This window comes from Mesoplodon mirus, assembly GCF_964341445.2.
Source record: "Mesoplodon mirus genome assembly, chromosome: 19".
In the NCBI taxonomy this organism is placed as follows: Eukaryota; Metazoa; Chordata; class Mammalia; order Artiodactyla; family Ziphiidae; genus Mesoplodon; species Mesoplodon mirus.
The window spans coordinates 13,603,698-13,624,021 of NC_138995.1; the positions used below are offsets into that span (position 1 = coordinate 13,603,698).

Consider the following 20,324-nt stretch of genomic DNA (forward strand, 5'->3'; position numbering starts at 1 on the left):
TTGCTGAGAACAGCAGCAGTGGGAGGCAGCTCATCTCTTCCCTGGAGGCCTGCTGGGTTCACAGTAGAAGGGAGCAGGTGTTGAAGTGGGGGAAGGAGGATGAGACCTGGGCCCAGTGAAGAGGGGGGATGACTCTAGTGGGAGGAGACTGAGAGAAGGAGAGAGATTTGGGGGAGGAGGCAGGGTAGTAGGAGCTGAGCAGGGGACTGCTCTTTATTCATTCCTTCATTCAACAAATTGTTGGGAATTCCCTGGCGGGCGAGTGGTTAGGACTCCAGGCTTTCACTGCCGAGGACCCAAGGTCCGGGGTTGATCCCTGGCTGGGGAATTAGGATCCGGCAAGCCATGTGGTGCGGCCAAAAAAACCCAAAAAACAAAAAAACAAACAATACAAACCCAAATTGTTTTAACCACTTACAATGTCCTAGGCACGTTCTAGTGACTGAGGATACAATAGTGAACAAACCATTGATCCAGCTTTAAGGAGTCCGCATGGGAATAACAACAATCATCATAATAATGGCTAATATTTTTGGAGCATTTACTATGGAGTCAAGAATTTATTTATCTTATCCTCAAAAGAATCTTAGGCATTTGACACTATTATTACCCCATTTTACAGATAAAGACAAGGAGGCAGAATAGCCAAGTGACTGGCCAAGGTTACACAGAGTTAGAGCAGAATCCCTCATCTTCTCTGAGACTGACCGCTCGGGCCTCGCCGGCCCCCTATTAAGGACACTAGATTTGGCAAGTATATTCTCATAAGAAAAATTCAAACAATACAAATAAAGCTCAAGTTCTCCCTGCCTATCCCCATCCCTGGCAGTCTCCACCTCAGAGTGTGCTCCTTCCAGTCCGGCTCCTATCCACATGTACTATATGTCCGCATACATTATTTTTGACATGAGTAGATTCCCATACATAATGTTCTTTAACAAAGTGTCTTGAACACTTTTCCCTATTGTACATGTAGATCTAGCTCATTGTTTCTAACTGCTGCATAGTATTCCATTGCATGGGTGTGTCTAGTTTATTTTCCCAGTACCCTGGAGAGAGAGTTTCCAGTTTTCCGCTATTACGAACAATGCTGCCATTCATAACTTTTCCAAAAAAGCCACACATCTTTTTCCCACTACAGAGTTGAAAAGTTTCTACCGGAAGGACCCACGTAATGAACCCGCGAAAGCATGGCCAATTGCCAATCCAACGGTAGTCGCTTACGCTCGAACGACACCTGTGGGGTTTTTCCTCCGGGTTTGATTTGTGTCTCTTCGGGGAAACGCGGCGGCACCACGCTCCCGACCAGGGGGTTAAACAAGCGAACAAAACACAAACCTGGAACCCCGAGTCTCAGAAAACGAGTTTTGTCTTTACAACGCACTGGTTCCTCTGGGAGTTGTAGGTTGTTTTTTTTTTTGTTTTGTTTTGTTTTTTTTTTTTTTTTTGCGGTACGCGGTCCTCTCACTGCTGTGGCCTCTCCCGTTGTGGAGCACAGGCTCCGGACGCGCAGGCCCAGCGGCCATGGCTCACGGGCCCAGCCGCTCCGCGGCATGTGGGATCCTCCCGGACCGGGGCACGAACCCGTGTCCCCTGAATCGGCAGGCGGACTCTCAACCACTGCGCCACCAGGGAAGCCCGGGAGTTGTAGTTTTGCTGCCCAGCGGAGCCGCCTTCTCACCTCACCTGACTTCTCGAAGGCAAGAATCACTGCCCTTTAGGAAAGCGCTGCCCTGACCATCTCCGCTGGCCCAGGCGTTAGCTCCGAGCTGGGCTTTTGGGGAGGACAAACCGGGGCGAGCGGAGGGCTGAAACTACATTTCCCAGGGTGCGCCGCGAAAGGCACGCACAGCCCCGCGTTAAAGATCCCGCTGCGCAGAGAGCCGGCGGAGGAACGTATGTCAGACCGCGCGGATACTGGTATCGCACACCCAGTGATCTGCGCCGTTTCTCCGCCTCCCGCCCACACTGTTGGACCCGCAGGACTGAGCCGCGCCACTGGCTGCCTGGTTCCAGATAGGGAAGAGCGTCGGGGAACTCTGCAGCCGCCCCCCGGCGTCCACTTGCTCCAAGAGGCGTCTGCGGGTGCTTCTACCCGTTGGCCTAGGTCTTTCTACAGGAGCTCCGAGACCTGGGGACGCCCGGGACAGGGACCACAGGCAGGTGGGCCTCTGGATGCTGGCGCTGGTGATTTTTCCTTTGAGGTCGCTTTTCCTGCCTCCGTTTACCCCATCGGGGCTCGTCATTATCCACAAATCTCAATTATAGGACGTTTGTGTAATTTGCAATGTAATTTTACTCCCAGTCACCTTCCTTCTGCCTTTTTTCGCTTCCCAGAAGACAAATCAGCTTCCTCCGTGGGGCTGCTTTTTCCCCTTAAAATGCAAAATCCCTGCCCCACTTCTCTTCCAAAAGCAAATATGAAGAGGCCTTACTATTTTATTCTGTCCCTGGCTCCCCTTCCCTATCCTAATTTTAGGCAGCGTGTGGCTGAGGACATTAAGAACTATTTCAACTTGGCCTCAGTAGATAAAGTTCTGTTGGAAGTATGCAGAATATTGGATAGAGGCCTGTATTAGCTAAGATTTCTGTACAAATGTCAGGTATGACAGAGGTTAAAGACTCCAGGAGAGATGTCTTGTTTCTGCAGGGTGGGTAAGAGCAAGAATCTTGGAGGTGGATACACCTGACCTGCCTGTAAAAGCTGTATATGTCCTTGGGCAGCCTATTTCATCTCTTTACGCTACAATTTCCTTATATATAACGTAGGTGTGGTAAAATTCAATTCACAGGGCTGTTGAGTGGGTCACATGAGCTGATACTTCAACGTGTCTTTGGCGTGGTGCCTGAAGAAGACACTCCCTATGCTACCAGTTCTGTTCCACCGTTTGTGTTCTCATAATACCCTTTAGTCTGATCGGGCAAGGCATGCTACTTAGCCTTGGTTGATTTTCCCAGGTCTTCCCTGATTTTTTTCTTCTACAGGGGCATCTTTGACCCAGAGAATATACCAGAGCCTTCACTCCAACCTGCTTCAGGGTCAAGTCGAACTCTCCTGTTGCTTTTCCTCACTGGAGAGAACTACCATTCATTGAGCTCCTGCTGTGTGCCACATATTTTTATGTTTTATTTAATGCAACCATCCTAGGAGGTTGGCCCCAGTTTTCAGTTAGGGAACTGAGGCTCAGAGAGGTTAAGTAATCTGCTCAAGATCACACAGGAAGAGGGAGAGTTGGGGACAGGCTCTGGGGGTTGATTCCCAGCCCAGGACTATTCCTCTGCTCCAGTTTCTAGTAGAGAACAGTCCAGATCATGCCGTCCTCCCTCCTCTGCCTGTGACCTGTCATCTGCTCATGACTCTCAGTCACTATGCCAAGACCAAGACTGGGCTCAGACCTTTGGACTCTCCTTGGGGCATTTCTTCCTTGCTCTCTTTTAGCACGTTTGCTTGGGATCAAACATCATTATCACCATCACCTAAATAAGAATCTGAGAGACCCACGTCCCAGTCATGGATGCAGCATCAACTAGCAGTTGTAAAGTGGACAGAATACTTACCTGGCAGTGGTGTTGTGAAGATGAAAAATCATAGTGTCTTAACTATGGGTCAGAATGGGTGGATGAGCTCACTTCTAGTGGCTGTTCTCATTAATGCCATCCCCATTTCATTGTCACATTGTATTGGGCACTTTACATATATTTAGTATGTCTGTTCTTTTTTCCATCCTACAAAGTAGATTCAGTGGAGGGGTTAAGAGAATGGACTCTGGAAAAAAGGTGTCTGGGTTCAAATTTGGCTCTACGACTTGCTAGCTGTGTGATCTTGGTCAAGTCACTTAATCTCTCTGTGCCTCAGATTCTTCATCTGAGGCACAGAGGATAAAGAAAGTACTTCCCAGATATTAATTTCGAGGTTCTTACAGTAATTTTTCCTTTGGCAGTCCCAAGGGGAAGATGATAGACGCCCATGTTGGTTTAGCTCCTCAGAGAAGCAGAGAACAAGATGGGATTAGACTTGCAAGAGATTTCTTGGGGGAGGGAAGATGGGGAGGGAGCTGGAGGAAGCAGGGAGAGCTGTCAGTTTTCAGTTCTGCTTCCTGTGAGAGCACCGGAAGGAAGAAAGGCGCTCAGACTGCAGTGCAGTTCTAAGACAGTTTGTGTTGGGTTGGTGGGGAGTTCTGGAGCCAAGGGTGCCTATCAGAGGATCCCCATCTTGTAGGAGTGGGTCTGTCTTCTTCATGTCATTGGTTGGTGGGAAGCATGGCCTCCGTGTGAACAAGATGGGGGCATCTATCCGTTACACTCCCTATCACAGGAGGCCAGAGAGGGTTAGGGGTGCCGAAGATCACACACGGAGTTGGTGGCCAATCTGGAATCCCCAGCCACCCCCTTTACTGGGAAGGCCAGATGGGTAACCTGGGGAATGCCTTTGACCTCAGATGCCTGGCCAAGATCTCTAGCTCAGGTTTCCCCTCTGGATTTCCCTCCTGAGCTGAACAGGGAACAGAGCCATTTTTGTTAGTGGTGGAAGCTTCCCCTGAAAGCTCGTGGGAGTATGGGTGTTGCTAAGTGGCAGTGTCTGTCAGCCTTAACCATAGGCTTGGTGGCATCAGAGTCTGGCATAAGAAGAAACCGTTACTGATGTTCAGGTTTCCTGTTGGCTCCGGCTGGGGTGAGGGTTGACTGCAGATGGATGTGTGCTCAGGGCACCTCTGGGGTGGCATGCAGCTCACTCCACCGGCCCTCCCCACACTGAGCTTTGGGGGCTGGAGGGAAGAGGTGGGGGTGGGCTGCTGCATGGGACAGCAACTGGGACCCTGCCAGAGGTAGATGCCAGCACGCTCCTAGGGACTCGTCCACAGAGGTCTTGGGGAGGCCAGGGCCTCTGCAGTCAGATTGGTTTCTTATCTGGTAGGAAAGGAGTGTTGGGAGATAGGAGTGGGTGAAGCCATAGCTTTGCCTTCACCTTCCCCTCACTTGCTCAGAGTGCCCTGGAGGAAGATGGCTGACAGGTGGGGTTGCAGCCCCCTTCTGGCTTGGAGCCTCTGGGAGGGGAGGTCCCCTCTGAGGTCCCTGTAGTGGGTGCTGTTAGCATGCTGCGCTTGAACAAACTGGTGCACCTCTCCCAGAGCTTCCCTCTTTTCCGGGGAATTGCCCTCAGCCTCAGGAGGCTAGAAGTTAGAGCCTCCCTCCCTGCAGCTCAGTGCCAATGACTGGATGATGAGGGGCCTGCGGTACAGAAAGGGCAGCCCCTTGTTTTAAGGTGGGACCCCCTGTCAACCCCACCCCGCTCCCCTTACTTCCTCTCCTGAGGAAATATCATGCACCCATATTGATGAAGTCAAAGATACACGACCCAGCAATCCCACACCTAGGTGTCCGCCTGGAGAGATGAAGTCTTCTGTTCACGCTAAATCTGCACATGAATGTTTATAGCAGCTCTATTCCTGATTACCAAAACCTGGAAGCAGCCCAGATGTCCTTTAGTGGGTGGGTGGAGAAACAGACTGTGCGATGTCTATGCGACGGAATACTGCTTGGCAAAAAAAGAGAAAGAACTATGGATATGCATAGCCAACTTGGCTGAATCTCAGAGGCATTATGTTGAGTGAAAGAAGCCAATCTCCAAAGATTACATTCCAACTATAGCTTTGGAGAACAGATGGCTGGTTGTCAGGGGTGAGGGATGGAGGAGGGTGTGACTGTAAAGGGTTAGCATGTGGGAGCTTTTTTAGATGTAGATGGTGGTAGTAACCACAAGAATCCATACATGTATTAAAATTCATAAAACTACTTACAACGAAAAAAATCAATTTTAGGGTATGATAATTTTTAAAACATTCACATATACCCGTATCTCTGCCCTGGAAGCCCCTCAACTTTGGCCAGAATGGAGCAGCCGAAGGGGGTTGATTGGACGGTCATCATCCTGACATGCCAGTACAAGGACAGCGTCGAGGTCTTCCAGAGAGGTAGTTGACCCTCCCTCTCCACTCTGCCCCTAATGTGGAACCCTGTCCCCTTTCCTTGTCACATACCCCTACAGCCCCAGGAGCTGGGCAGACCCGGGTTCAAACCCAGATTCTGCTTCTTCCTAGCCACGTGACCTCAGACATAGGTCACTTCACTGAGACTCGGTTTTCTCATCTGTGCAATGGGAGTAATTGTACTTACCCCACTGAGTTGGGGAAAGATCTAATGAGCTACTAGATGAAAAGCTGCTGAGTCAAAGAAGATTAAATAATGGCTGTCAGGAGGTTGGCTTGAGGTGCTTGGGACCAGGGTGGAGAGGCTGGGGGGCAGGTCCCAGTCATGTTCTGACCACAGAGCTGGAGATACGGCAGAAGCGAGAGCAGATCCCCACCAGGACGCTGCTGTTGGCCGTGGAAGACCCTGAGGTTCGTGTGGGCAGTGGAGGAGCCACCCTCAACGCCCTGCTGGTGGCTGCTGAGCACCTGAGTGCCCGTGCAGGCTTCACTGTGAGTGCTCCTCAAGTGCCCCCCCGGGCACAGCAGGGATGGGGGGCTTCAAACAGAGCCTTTCCAAGGTCCCCAGCTCTTCGGGCTCCATTTTCCTGCCCAGTTCAGGTTTGGCATCAGTTTTTGCATCTGTAGATTGAGCAGACTCGTCCAGGTGAGGGCAGAGGGCAGGGGCAGCCTTTGTAGTGGTTTTAGAAAGTCAGGGCCAGTATCTAGGAGTTAGGCTTTCGGGCTTCCCTTGAGAAATCTCATCTTGCCACCCTGGACTCTCCTTCCCACATAGCAGTGGTTTGCTGGAACTGAGGTGCAGTGGCCCCCAGTGCGTAGAGTGTGGGCCCACGTCCCACACACACCCAGCCACTTCACGAGGTCACCTTGCCTGCATGGCACCCTGGCACAGGCAGTGAGGGTGGGCACAGGCATGGACACGCTCTGGCAGTGGGGGTGGCACCCGCAGGGGAGGGGACCACTGTGTGGTTGCCATAAAGCTGACTTACTGTGAGTCACCCGCCAGCCAGCCCCACGTTCTTGCCTGCAGCCTTCCCTAAAAACGGGACAGGGGAGTGGCCCAACTGGAAGGCTGCTGTGCTTCCTTATCCAGGAGTGGCCAGGGCTGCCTCGTGCCTGCTTGTGGCCATTGGTCTTGACCTTGCTGGTTGTTCCTTTGGTTCTTTTTTTTTTTAAATTAATTAATTTTATTTATTTATTTTTGGCTGCGTTGGGTCTTCGTTGCTGCGCACGGGCTTTCTCTAGTTGCAACAAGCGGGGGCTACTCTTCGTTGCAGTGTGCATGCTTCTCATTGCAGTGGCTTCTCTTGTTGCAGAGCCCGGGCTCTAGGCGCGTGGGCTTCAATAGTTGTGACTCACGGGCTCAGTAGTTGTGGCGCATGGGCTTAGTTGCTCCGCGGCATGTGGGATCTTCCCAGACCAGGGATCGAACCCGTGTCCCCCTTCATTGGCAGGCAGATTCTTAATCACTGCGCCACCAGGGTAGTCCCTCCTTTGGTTCTTGTGTGGACTTGTGCTGGGGTCTCTCCCTGCACAAGAGGGTGCCATCCGCCCAGACCTCTGTGAACAGTGCCCTTCCACTTTTGATAGGTGGTCACATCAGATGTTCTGCACTCGGCCTGGATCCTCATCCTGCACATGGTCAGTAGAATGCTGGGCAGGGGCCATGCAGAAGGATGGTCAGTCCTCGGGGTTGGATGGGACTTTAGGGGTCTTCTGCCTTTGTGTGCCAGTGTGCATTGTGCAAATCCTGAAGAATCAGAAATACAATTAATCCAGGTGTTCAAAATAGGGAACCGGTTAAATATAAACAGCATATCCTCCTGGTGGAATATTAGACAATGATTGAAAGGTCCATTTAACTCTCTGCACCGACCTGTGCATTGACCAGCTCTGTGACCTGGGGCAAGTCACTTGACTGTTTCTAGGCCTCAGTTTCCTCATCAGTGAAATGAGGATGGCATCAGTTCCTACTTCATGTGGATGTGCTGAGATGACCCATCAAATGCTTAAATTGGGGCCTGGCCTGGCTCACTGGGAGCATCGGTGAATATATTTTCATTGTTCAGTGAAAAAGGCCAGCCGCACAAGTTTGTATAGAATGATCTCAGCCTTTTTAACTGGAAGTTTGATTGAGATCATTGTAGATCCACATTTAAGAAATAATCCAGAGGGAAGCCTCTGTAAACTTTGCCCAGATCTCGCCAATGGTCATATTTTCCAAAACTATAGTATAATTACAGCCAGGATATTGACATTGATATGGTTCCCAGTCTTTCTCCAATTTGACTTGTACTCGTGTGTGTGTGTGTGTGTGTGTGTGAAGTTCTGTTGTCTCCATCTTTTTCATTTTTGTAAAAAAAAAAAAAACAGTATGCATATGAGGTATATGAAAGGGCATAACCTCAAAATGAGGGCAATGGTTATTATCCCTGAGGGCCTATTTTTCTTTTTGTGTATCTGCATTTGCTAATTTTTTACCATAATCATGTAATTTAAAAAATCACATGAGAACACACTTTGTAAAAGTCCTCTAGCTTGCTGGCTTTCTGCCCAGGCTCTCTGCCTCAAGCTCTTCTGCCTGTCCCTGCTCCCGCCCCAGGGCCGAGACTTCCCCTTCGATGACTGTGGCCGGGCCTTCACCTGCCTCCCTGTGGAGAATCCCCAGGCCCCTGTGGAGGCCGTGGTCTGCAACTTGGACTGCTTGCTGGACATCATGAGCCATCGGGTGAGACAGGCAGCTGCCATGGGGCCTTGTCCTGCTGCTTTCCTGCTGAGCCATCAGCCATAGTCTGTGCTGGCTCAGACAGGGGATGCCAGGAACAGTGGCTTTGGGTGCCTGGAGTTAGTTAGAGCTTCAGGATGTTAGTGTTGGCCACACTGGGGGGAGGTACGGCCCCAGGAAGTAGGCGGGAGGGCTGGCATCGGCGCCATGGATATAGGGAGGCCCCTGTTACCTCAGCAGCCCGAGTCTCCCTGGAACAGACCGAGGCTGTGCTGTGTGGGAGCAGAGGAAGGGCTGGGCCCGGCCACCAGCTTCATTCTCTCTCCCCACAGCTGGGCCCAGGCTCCCCGCCAGGCGTGTGGGTCTGCAGCACCGACATGCTGCTGTCTGTTCCTCCAACCCCAGGTGAGCCTGAGAAGGCTTGGGACCGCCTTCCGTAGCCACAGCCTGCGTGGCTCCGCTTCTCCTCACCCACCCCGTCTCCGGGCCTGGCCTGCTGCCCTGTTCACAAGGGCAGCTCTGAGGTTTGAAGGACGGAGCTTAGACCAGGGGGCAGGGCTTCCCCTGCCGGGCCAGTCTGCCTGGCCGTAGAGTGGAGATACCCAGCCCTGCCCCCTTTGCCCCGAAGGGCTCTGTGGACAAACTTTGGGGGTGAGGCGTTGTCATTCTCCCAGAGGAATGTCCATTTGGCTTTGGAAACCATATTTTCTTTAGAGGTGCCTGGATGCCCCTGCCCTCCTGCTGGAAGGGATTCCCCCATTCCTTGGGTTGGGGTCGCTGGAGAGCCTCCTGACTCCCCCACCTGCAGGGATCAGCTGGGACGGCTTCCGGGGAGCCAGAGTGATCGCCCTTCCGGGGAGCACGGCCTATGCCCGGAACCATGGTGTTTACCTCACTGACTCCCAGGTAGTGCCCCTGGGCAGCAGCGTGGGCAGCGGAGCCATCCTGGGATGGCCTCCTGGTCCTGTGCTCTGGGCAGCCTTGTCCTGGACTTTCTGGCATGGTCTGGACCTGGAGGAGTTTCGCCCCATGGCAGCGGCTCTTGTGCTCACTTAGTCTTTTACCAAACATGAATTGCCCCTGATCCTGTGCCAGGCTCTGTGCCCAGGCTTGGGGCTGTGGAGACATTTGAAGCCTGCCCTCTGCTGTCAGGGTGGGGGAGGTCTCAGGCACTTGTATCCCCAGGAATATGCTGGGGCCTGTCAGACTTGCATCCTGGGTTTACATCTGGAGAACACCCTTGCATGCCCTCTTTCATAATCCTGTCTTGCTCCCTTCCCTAACTCTGTTTTCTGCTCCCACGTAGGGCTTCGTTTTGGACATTTATTACCAAGGCACCGAGGCAGAGATACAGCGATGTGCCGGGCCTGATGGGCGGGTGCCACTGGTATGGCTGCCAAGGCAGAGCCCCACTCCTTCTGGGGAAGTCTAGAACCAGAATCTGAGGAAGATCTGGAACTGGTATTCAGGGGAGCAGGTGAAGCCAAAATCTGAGGAGCACGTAGCCTTGGAATTCAGGGTCTTGTCCCAAATGAGAAAGGCTGGAACCAGACTCGGGGGATCCTTCTAGAATGAAGGACAAAGGTACAAGTGGTGGATAAGAGCCTGGGACTAGACTATAGGGAAGATGGAGAACTGGGTTTGGGAGGAGACCTGAAAATTTAAGGGGTCCTAGAGGTTGCCTGCTGAGGGGCCCTTGGTGGAGCTGCCTCCAGTAAGCCTGGAGTCTGGGTGCTGGAGTGGCCCAGAAGATGAATGATCCTGTCCGGTGTGGCAGTCAGCCTTGCTTGGCCCATCTGCATGTGGCCCTCCCCAACTCAGGCACAAGGCTGGCCCCAGGGTCTCCCACCTGACCCTTGTGGGGGCCCCTCCAGGTTTCTGGGCTTGTCTTCTTCTCTGTGGAAACTGCTGAGCACCTCCTGGCCACCCATGTGAGCCCGCCTCTGGACGCCTGCACCTACATGGGCTTGGACTCTGGAGCCCGGCCTGTCCAGGTGACTGGGATTGGGGACTGGCAGGTCCTGGCCTGGGCAAGAGGCACTGACACTGGCAGCCTGGCTGTGTGACCTCAGGCCAGTCCTTTCCCCTCTCTATGTCAGCGTCTCTAGAGATGGAACCGCCCCAGCTCAGCCTAGGAACCCACTAATAGCAGTGCTTCCCACCCTTGTCCCAGCTGTCTCTATTTTTTGACATCCTGCTCTGCATGGCCCGGAACGTGAGAAGGGAGGACTTCCTGGTGGGGCGGCCCCCAGAGATGGGGCAAGGTGATGCGGACATCGCAGGTTATCTGCATGGAGCCCGGGCTGAGCTGTGGAGGGAGCTTCGCGATCAGCCCCTCACAGTGGGTGGGTACTGCCTCTTGGCTCTCCGGGATGGGGAGGCCATGGGAGTGAAGGCCCCCAGAATGAGGCTCCCACCCCACCTGCCGGGCCCCCAGGCTCCTGGACCAGGCAGGCCTAGTGAGTGCATGGACTGGACAATTACCCTCTCCCAGTTCAAAGTCCCCTGCTGAGGTAACTCTCCTCTTCTTCCTTTGTCTCATTCCTGGGCTTCAGTCCTGGTCTTTCTACTTTCTAGCTGTGTGACTTTGGGCAGGTTGCTGAGCCTCTCTGGATCTCAGCTTCCCCATTGGCACAGCGGGCTCATTTCCATGCTTGCCCTCCCAGGCCCTGATGAAGATGTGTCTTCTGGTGGGAGGCCCAGCCTGGTGTCAGAGCTGCAACATGCAGGGTGTTGGGGTCAGTACTTGTATCTTTACAGCATATGTCCCTGACGGCAGCTACAACTACATGACCAACTCAGCCAGTGAGTTCCTGCACATTCTCACATTCCCGGGGGCTCCTGGGGCCCAGGTCGTGCACTCCCAGGTGGAGGTAAGACCTGCCTGGAGGTAAGGCCAGCAGAGGGGCCTACGGGGTACCTGGAGACAGGTAGGAATGGGGGATGCAGGGAGGGGAGGGAATAGCTCACGCTTGGGACAGATTATCTACGCATGTAGGTGTTATTATCCCCATTTTGCACGTGAGTCACTGGAGGCTCAGAGAGGTTAAGTTACTTGCCTAAGACCACAGAGCCAGTAAGTGGCCAAGTCAGGATTCTACATCCAAGTCTGAGTGAGCAGTTAGAGAAGATTTCCACCCCCCACCCTTTCTGAAGGGTCTGCTTGGGGATTCAGGCAAATTCATGGTGATGGGGCAGGTAGAGTTCAGAGGTGGCCCTCAGGGTGGCGGGGGTAGGGGTAGCTGGACAGGTGGGAGAGGTTTTCTGGGGGAGCTGTCATCTGGTGGGGCCTCCACTACTGGGTGCAGATTTGCTTTGGAGGAGAAGGCAGGGAGAGCGTGCCCCTGGGGGAGCAGCAGCGGTCAAGATGGGATGGGAGTCAGCCTGAGGCTGGGGCCAGGGAGGTATCGAGAGGGATCTGGCTGGCCGACAGGCGCGGGGAGCATCAGGAATTCTGGCGCTGGCTGGGGAGGAGAATTGGGGCAGCCCCCGCCCTGGGCCCTCACAGCTTTCTCCCTGGCTTCACAGGAACGGCAGCTACTGGGGGCCGGGAGCTCTGTGGTCAGCTGCCTGCTGGAGGGCCCCGTCCAGCTGGGTCCTGGGAGTGTCCTGCAGCACTGCCACCTGCGGGTGAGGCCTGAGAGGGCAGGCAGAGGGAGGGCAAGGGTACGGGAGCCAGGGTCCTGTGTGTTTTGTGGGCATGCTTGGGGTTCCCCTGCCCACGCAGGACGCCTGCCCGCTCCCCTGCCAGGGCCCCATTCACATCGGCACCGGCTGCTTCGTGAGTGGCCTGGACGTGGCCCAGTCCGAGGCACTGCACGGCTTGGAGCTGCATGACCTCGTCCTGCAGGGACACCATGTGCAGCTGCACGGCGCCCGCAGCCGGGCCTTCACCCTCGTTGGCCGTCTGGACAGCTGGGAAGTAGGTGCTCCCCTACCTCCCCTCGCCCCCATTCTTTAGGCTGTGGGGAGCACTGGGGGTCCTAGCCCAGCTTCATTGCAGGGCTCTCTGAGCACTCACCTGAGGGATAGGCAGTGAGGAGAGCGTAGCCAGTAGAGTCTCAACAGGCCTGTACCTCCCTCCTCAGCTGCTCTGACGCAGGCTGGGTGGGGATTCTTATCCCCATTTTTCAGGCCGGAGACAGGTTCAGAGAGGGAGGTGACCCGCCTTGGGCTGCAGAGCCAGTTGTGGAGGGTCAGGCCCACAGCCAGGATTCTGCTCCAGGTTCCAGGCACCCGGGCTGGAATGTGGAAGCCCCAGGACTTGACGCTGTTTCAGAACTTGCTTGCCTAAGTGCCCCTGTCTCTTTTCCTGTCCGCTCTTGAGCAGATCCTGGTCCTCTGGCCTTATTGCCCTTAACCCCTTCCTGTGGCCCCTGCAGCCCTGACTGCTTCCTTCTCTTCCCCCAGAGACAGGGGACAGGAACGTATCTCAACATGTCTTGGAGTCAGTTCTTCCAGAAGACAGGCATTCGGTAGGGTTGGTGGCCCCACGGGCCTCTGTGGGCCTCGGCAGCCAGGGTGGTAGCTGCTTGGAGGCTCATTCTGCTCCTGCCCCACCCCTCACCATCCCTGTGGTCTGGGGTAGTTTTTTTTTTTTAAGTTATTTCATTTATTTTTGTCTGCGTTGGGTCTTCATTGCTGCGGGCGGGCTTTCTCTAGTTGTGGCGAGCAGGGGCTACTCTTCGTTGCGGTGCGCGGGCTTCTCATTGCGGTGGCTTCTCTTGTTGCGGAGCACGGGCTCTTGGTGCATGGGCTCAGTAGTTGTGGCACGTGGGCTCAGTAGTTGTGGCTCGCGGGCTCTAGAGCGCAGGCTCAGTAGTTGTGGCTCGTGGGCTTAGTTGCTCCATAGCATGTGGGATCTTCCTGGAACAGGGCTCGAACCAGTGTCCCCTGTGCTGGCAGGCAGATTCCTAACCACTGTGCCACCAGAGAAGTCCCCTGGGGTAGTTTTGAGCAGCCTGAGTTGTCCTAGCATCTTCTCCCTGGGCAACTCCAAATTCCTTGCCAAGCTCAGGCTTTGGGATTTTGTTCAGTGGCCTGGGAAAGGAGGCGGGGCAGTGGGCCTCCCTCCTTGAATTGCCTGCTTGTGCTGCCTCTGGAGTTCGTCCTGTCCCCGTGAATGAGCCAACCCCCAGCTGACAGGTGGTCAGGGCTTGGTGACCAGGCAGGAGCACTCGCCTCCCTCCTGCTCATGTGTCTTCTCCCCACATCAGGGACTGGGACCTGTGGGACCCAGACATGCCCCCCATTGAGCGCTGCCTTCTCAGTGCCCGTCTCTTTCCCGTGCTCCACCCCTCGAGGGCCCTGGGGCCCCAGGACATGCTGTGGATGCTGGACCCCCAGGAGGATGGGAACAAGGCCCTGCGGGCTTGGCGAGCCTCCTGGCGTCTGTCCTGGGAGCAGCTGCAGCCGTGCCTGGACCGGGCTGCCACACTGGCCTCCCGCCGGGACCTGTTCTTCCGCCAGGCCCTGCATAAGGCACGGCACGTGCTGGAGGCCCGGCAGGACCTCAGCCTGCGCCCGCTGATCCAGGCTGCTGTGCGCGAGGGCTGTCCTGGGCCCCTGATGGCCACCCTGGACCAGGGTGAGTGTGCTGGGCACCCATGCTGGGAAGCCAGACCCAGCATCACCTGCCCTGTCTGCCCTCTAGGTCATCAACCTGAGGGTACTAGGGAGTCATGAGACTTTAAAACAGGGGAAAGACACAAATGGACTTAACTTTTGGGTTTCTGGGAAGCTCCATCCCTGTTAGTGGGGAGTTTGGTGAGAGGCGGAGGCCTGGGGCTGAGCCTCTGGGTCCTGTGAGCGTCGGCAAAGCCTGCACGTTCTGTGCGGGGGGCTGGATGTGGGTGAGGAGCTCCAGCACAGCCCCAGGGGGATGTGGCGCGCCCTGCGTGGGACCCAGGCATTCTGGCTGGGGACTCAGCCTTAGCCTCACAGAGACTGCCTCATTCCCCATTTCAGTTATTCACTCACGGCCACACAGCTGGTTGGTGGGTGGCTGAGACTGAACCCAGGTGGTTTGCCCCCCAAGCCTGAGCTCTTACTCATTAAGGGCATCCTGGGTGGGGGGTGCAGAGGCATGTCTGGGCTGGGGCTGGTGGGATGAGAACTTTGCCAGGCAGAAGAGTGGGGAACATTCCCAGGCAGGGATACATCTTGGGCAAAAGTGAAGAGGTGTGAGGGGTCTGGGGTGCTTGAGGGCAGGGGGCATTGAGGGCGGGCCTCCTCCCCAGCTATTCCTGACTTCTGGTCCCTCAGTGGCAGCTGGTGTGGGAGACCCTGGCGTGGCAGCCCGGGCACTGGCCTGTGTGGCGGATGTCCTGGGCTGCATGGCAGAGGGCCAAGGAGGTTTACGGAGTGGGCCAGCTGCCAACCCTGAGTGGGTGCGGCCCTTCTCGTACCTGGAGTGTGGAGACCTGGCGCGGGGCGTGGCAGCGCTCGCCGAGGAACGGGACAAGTGGCTGAGCAGGTGGGTGCTAATGATGTCAAAACCCTTGGAGCAGCCCCTTGCCATCCTTGGAGGTGGAAACCCAGAGAGAGGTGGAGTGTCCTCAGGTCACCTAGGGCAGTCGGTCCCCAAACCCAAGCAGCCTGCCCCCAGCTTGGGGCTCCACGCCACCATCTCTCCGTTCCCTCCTGGCAGACCAGCCTTACTAGTACGAGCTGCCCGCCACTACGAGGGGGCTGGGCAGATCCTGATCCGCCAGGCTGTGATGTCAGCCCAGCACTTTGTCTCCTCGGTGCCGGTAGAGCTGCCAGCACCTGGGCAGTGGGTGGTGGCTGAGTGCCCGGCTCGAGTGGACTTCTCTGGTGAGCCCCTTGGGGGGGTAGGGGTGAGGGTATCCACCCCAGAACTGAGCTGGCAGCCCCTGTGACCAGCTTGGTCTTATTCAATTGCCACAGGGGGCTGGAGTGACACGCCACCCCTTGCCTATGAGCTTGGTGGGGCAGTGCTGGGCCTGGCTGTGCGAGTGAATGGCCGCCGGCCCATTGGGGCCAGGGCTCGCCGCATCCCAGAGCCTGAGCTGTGGCTGGCAGTGGGACCTCAGCAGGACAAGATGGCCACAAAGATAGTATGCGGGAGCCTGGATGACCTGCAGGATTACTGCCAGCCTCATGCCCCAGGTCAGGGCACCTGTGAATTGTGCAGGTGGGGATGGCACACCTAGCCAGCTGGGGGATGGGGGCAGAACCCGAGAGACCCTGCAGGCCATGGGTGCCTGGCCTGAGGGTGAGCCAGTCTGGTGGAGGAGCCCTGACGTTACCCTGCCCAGGCACAGGAGGTAGAGCTGGCACACTTGCCGGTGTTACGGAGTGCAGAGGACCTTTTGTGGCTTGGGGATGGGGTCTGCACCGCTGCTGGGCTTTTATCCCCTAGATGAGCCCCAGGCCAGGCTGAGATGGGTGGGGTGTCTGTTTCCACCCCTGGAGACCAAATTCCTTGCCGGATGCTGCTCACTCCACAGGGGCGCTGTTGAAGGCGGCCTTCATCTGTGCGGGGATCGTGAGTGTCCACTCCAAGCTCTCGCTGAGTGAGCAGCTGCTGTGTACCTTTGGGGGCGGTTTTGAGCTGCATACCTGGTCTGAGCTGCCCCATGGCTCTGGCCTTGGTGAGCAGGCCCTGTCTCCCTGCTGCTCACCGACTCCATTCTCCCTTTCAGCTTTGCCTCCAATCCTCTCCCCAGCCTCTGCCCAGTGGAGAGGGAGGGGGTGGGGCAGGATTGGGCTGGGCAGAGCTGTTTCATGGCTGATACTCTCCTTCATGCCCTGCAGGCACCAGCAGCATCCTGGCGGGGGCTGCCCTGGCTGCCTTGCAGCGGGCCGCAGGCCGGGCGGTGGGCATGGAGGCCCTGATCCATGCAGTGCTGCATCTGGAGCAGGTGCTTACCACAGGTATGGACTGCCCCAGGGCAGAGGGAGGTCACTGGAACTTTTTCAGGGGCCTCCAGGGGCTTCCCTGGACCTGCAGACAGAACTGTGCTGCTCCTTACAATGGTTAGGGCTTCCCTCTTATCACTGACACACTCTCTCTGGTGGTTTTCAAAATGAAGTATTTCTACCTCAAAGGACTTGATGTAGGAGCACCTACTAAGTGTTAAGAGTCTGTGCTGCACCTTTCATGTGTGTTAGGTATTCCTCATGTCTCTGTTCCTACCCAGGGCTGTCCCTCAGGGCAGGGCTGGGTTTGGATTAGGGGACAGGACCTTCAGCCTGTTCTTCCGCACCGTGCCTCTCCCTTGGGCTAGGGCCGCTTGTGCCTCGCTTCCCCCACCACATGATGGGGTACCCAGTGCATGGCTGTGATCATACAGAATGTCACTAGCTTCTCCTACTCATCACTGTGGCCCCTTAGCATCAATGCACAATGGAGAGCAGCCAGAGGTTTGTCTGGCTCTAGGGTGCTCTGGTCACCTCAGGATGCCAGGCCTCATCTTCAGCATGACTCTGGGAGGGAAACTGCCACAAAGATGTATAGACGCCCGACTATGGTATCTTCTCTGGCCACTTTGTAGCCTGGTTCCCTCCTTTCATTGTAATGACTCACATCCCATAATAGGTAGTCATTAGCAAAAGGGGCAGATGGGGAAGCTTTTTTAGTTTTCTTTTAAGGTACACTGTTCATATCTCTCATTTGGTCAAATGACACCTATTTATCGAATATCCCCTCTGTATTGGGCCCTGGCAATAAAATGAGCAAAAACAGCATCCCTGCCATCAAAAGTCTTACGGCCTATTGGAGACAAACACTGATCAATAACCACTCCAATAAATGTATAATTACAAGCTATGCTAAGTGCTCTGAAGGAGAGGGGTGTAATTAAGGAGTTCTTGACATTCCAGGCCTGACACTAACCACATTTTGGCTGTAAAGTTCCAGATGCCTCCTTCCATTTGCACTTTATACTCGAAATCCTTGCAGGCCCTTCTCCAAATATCAAAGGCCTATCCCAGACTCATCTCAAGTTTTGACATTTTTATATAGCTGCAAGAAGAAAAGAGATCCATACCTTTCATTAGTAAAGCAAAATGTGAACAAGCTATTTGAAGTTTGATAAGAGATGCTGAGAAGCTTATTTCCACCATCAACACCCTTTATCAGGCAAGCCAGGGTGCAGGGACTGTTAGGCTGGAGGGAAAGTCCTATGTCATCCCTCCTCAGGAGGAAAGGTTAGTGTAGGTCTTAATCCTTTGATGTGGTTTACCCCAATTCCAAGTACACATTAGGTCTGCAACAAAACTCAGGCCTTGTGCATTCTAAGCTTGGCTCCAGAATGAAGCCCCTTCCATTGCTGGGCTCAACTTGCTCCCAGCGCGGGGGCAGAAGCTGCACAGCTCACCTGGCCCAGCTGAAGTTGTGGGGGGAAGCTGCCTTCCCACGCTGGTCCCTGCCAGGGATGCAAGGCCAGGAGCCTGTACCAGGAGAGGGAAGCTGGGCCAGATAGGCTCCAACAGTGACTTGGTCCGGGCTCTCGCAGGAGGTGGCTGGCAGGACCAAGTGGGTGGCCTAATGCCTGGCATCAAGGTGGGGCGCTCCCGGGCTCAGCTGCCGCTGAAGGTGGAAGTGGAAGAGGTCACTGTGCCTGTGGGCTTTGTCCAAAAGCTCAATGACCACCTGCTCCTGGTGTACACTGGCAAGACCCGCCTGGCCCGGAATCTGCTGCAGGTGAGCCCTGGCCCCAGAAGGGAGGGACGCGAGACGGCTCAGCTAGGCTGAGCCTCACCGCACCCCTCCTGCCCCATCTGTAGGACGTGCTGAGGAGCTGGTATGCCCGGCTGCCTGCCGTTGTGCAGAATGCTCACAACCTGGTGCGGCACGCCGAGGAGTGCGCTGAAGCCTTCCGCCAAGGTAAGGCACTCCTTCCCCGGAGCTCAGGCACCAGGAGTGAGTGCCTGTTGCCTGTGGGTCTGACGCCCGGGGCCTTTGCAGACTTGGCACCGGCCCTAGGTATGAAGCCTCTGTCCTCTGCAGGGTCCCACACTTAGGTGGGAGTCACATCTCGGGTCAATACTTGCATCCTGGGGAAGGCCTCCAGCCCCACCTACCAGGAAGCAGATGGAGGAAGAGGCTTGGCTCCATAGCCGAGTTCCAGGGAGTCAGAGCTGATTAGGGTTACACAGTTCAGTGAACACTGAGCCGGGTACCACGCCAACTGCTCTGTGCTCGTTAGTCCACAAACAACCCCGTGAGGTGGGCTTTATCACTCCTGTTTCCAGCCAGTACTGAACCCAGGTTCTTAACTATGACACTGGTTAAGAAGTGCCTCTTGGCACCCCATCCAGTCTACAGATGGGCATTGAGTGAATATCCTGGCTCAGGCACACGACTCCCCTCTCTGCCCCCACCCCAGGGAGCCTGCCTCTGCTGGGCCAGTGCCTGACATCATACTGGGAGCAGAAGAAGCTCATGGCTCCAGGCTGTGAGCCCTTGGCTGTGCGGCGTATGATGGATGTCCTGGCCCCCCACGTGCATGGCCAGAGCCTGGCAGGGGCAGGTGGCGGGGGCTTTCTCTACCTATTGACCAAGGAGCCGCGGCAAAAGGAGGCTCTGGAGGCTGTGCTGGCCAAGACTGAGGTATGGTGTGGTCGGGGTATGGTATCTGGTGCGGGACAGCAGCCCTCCCTGTGGCCCACCAGCTAACCAGCAGCTACAGGTGTAAGTCCCCTTGGCCCTGCAGCCACAGTCCAGCCTCCCGAAAGCCTAAAACCCACCCAGAACCCTCTAAGCACCTCCTGTCCTTTGCTCCTAGGGCCTCGGTAACTACAGCATCCACCTGGTAGAAGTGGACACTCAGGGCTTGAGCCTGCAGCTGCTGGGGACTGAGACCTCAGCCTGATGGCCCTTCTCATGAGGCTTGTCCCTCTGCAAGAGGAGAAAGCCTGGAGCTCTAGCAGGCCCTCCCTTCCTTCCGCCATGGGAGCGCTCAGTCTTCTACTTTCCACCCACTTCTTTGTGAATCTGCTTCCAAAGGAAGCCAACCTGAGCTCAGGCCCAGCCCTTTCTAAAAGTTGGTGAAGCACAGACTGTGCTTGGGAATAGGACTGTGACCTCCTGGTTGACAGTGGCCTAGGCTTGATGTCTGCTCCATCTGGACATAGGAAGGTCCTGAGTTCAGTGTCCACTGTGACCTTTACAAATCTGATGGCCCAGCTTGGGCCTTGGCCTTCTCACTCTCCATGAGGGCCTGGAAGAAGGGGATGACAACCAGCCTTGGCAGATGGCTGGGTTCCCTTGGTAAGGCCGACCCTGAAGAGGCCCTTTGAGGCATTTCCTGTGGCCTTCCTTAGAGGTCAGGCTTTTGCCTGAGTAGAGACTTCCTGTTCCACACTCACTCCCAAGCTGACTTAATGGGGGAGTGGGAACAGGGATGAGGGTCCACACTCGTGTCTGTGGCAGAGAGCCAGTACAGTCCTGCAGCAAGTCACTGCTAATCGTGGCCTTAACCAGCAACTCTGCCATGTGCCTGTGGGCCGTGAGTTCTCAGGACTGCAATCTTCTTGGAATAAATTCACTCTGCTCTTCAAGGTTGTCCTCGTAAAGATCTTTTTTGTTCCTGCTGGGAGCAATTCCCACTTACCCTGGCACTGTGGGAAACTGCCCCTGGAAT

General features: G+C 55.4%; 1 protein-coding gene across 4 annotated transcripts; it reads left to right on the forward strand.

The window, feature by feature from the left end:
- Positions 1 to 1,897: 1,897 nt before the first annotated feature.
- Positions 1,898 to 20,228, forward strand: FCSK (fucose kinase). 4 transcript variants are annotated; one of them, XM_082608228.1, is made up of 24 exons: positions 1,898 to 2,163; positions 5,872 to 5,972; positions 6,328 to 6,479; positions 7,578 to 7,628; positions 8,590 to 8,715; positions 9,045 to 9,117; positions 9,521 to 9,618; positions 10,019 to 10,099; positions 10,587 to 10,706; positions 10,886 to 11,057; positions 11,473 to 11,585; positions 12,241 to 12,342; positions 12,464 to 12,634; positions 13,123 to 13,187; positions 13,929 to 14,299; positions 14,977 to 15,187; positions 15,362 to 15,528; positions 15,622 to 15,843; positions 16,185 to 16,328; positions 16,492 to 16,611; positions 18,195 to 18,382; positions 18,466 to 18,565; positions 19,068 to 19,291; positions 19,467 to 20,228. In XM_082608228.1, the coding sequence occupies exons 2-24, from the start codon at positions 5,891 to 5,893 to the stop codon at positions 19,551 to 19,553; spliced, it is 3,240 nt and encodes a 1,079-aa protein (XP_082464354.1). In that variant the 5' UTR covers positions 1,898 to 2,163; positions 5,872 to 5,890; the 3' UTR covers positions 19,554 to 20,228. The 4 variants fall into 4 exon arrangements, with proteins under 4 accessions (XP_082464354.1, XP_082464355.1, XP_082464356.1 ...); XM_082608229.1 differs by having other exon boundaries at positions 16,185 to 16,250; XM_082608230.1 differs by lacking the exon at positions 15,622 to 15,843.
- The last annotated feature ends 96 nt before the right edge of the window (positions 20,229 to 20,324 follow it).

Excerpts from the sequence above, each read along its gene's own strand:
- FCSK (XM_082608228.1), top strand. The coding sequence starts at position 5,891 with ATGGAGCAGCCGAAGGGGGTTGATTGGACGGTCATCATCCTGACATGC. Across the intron at positions 15,529-15,621 it reads GGCTCGAGTGGACTTCTCTG|GGGGCTGGAGTGACACGCCA; the intron begins GTGAGCCCCTTG and ends CAATTGCCACAG. Across the intron at positions 16,612-18,194 it reads GGAGCAGGTGCTTACCACAG|GAGGTGGCTGGCAGGACCAA; the intron begins GTATGGACTGCC and ends GGGCTCTCGCAG.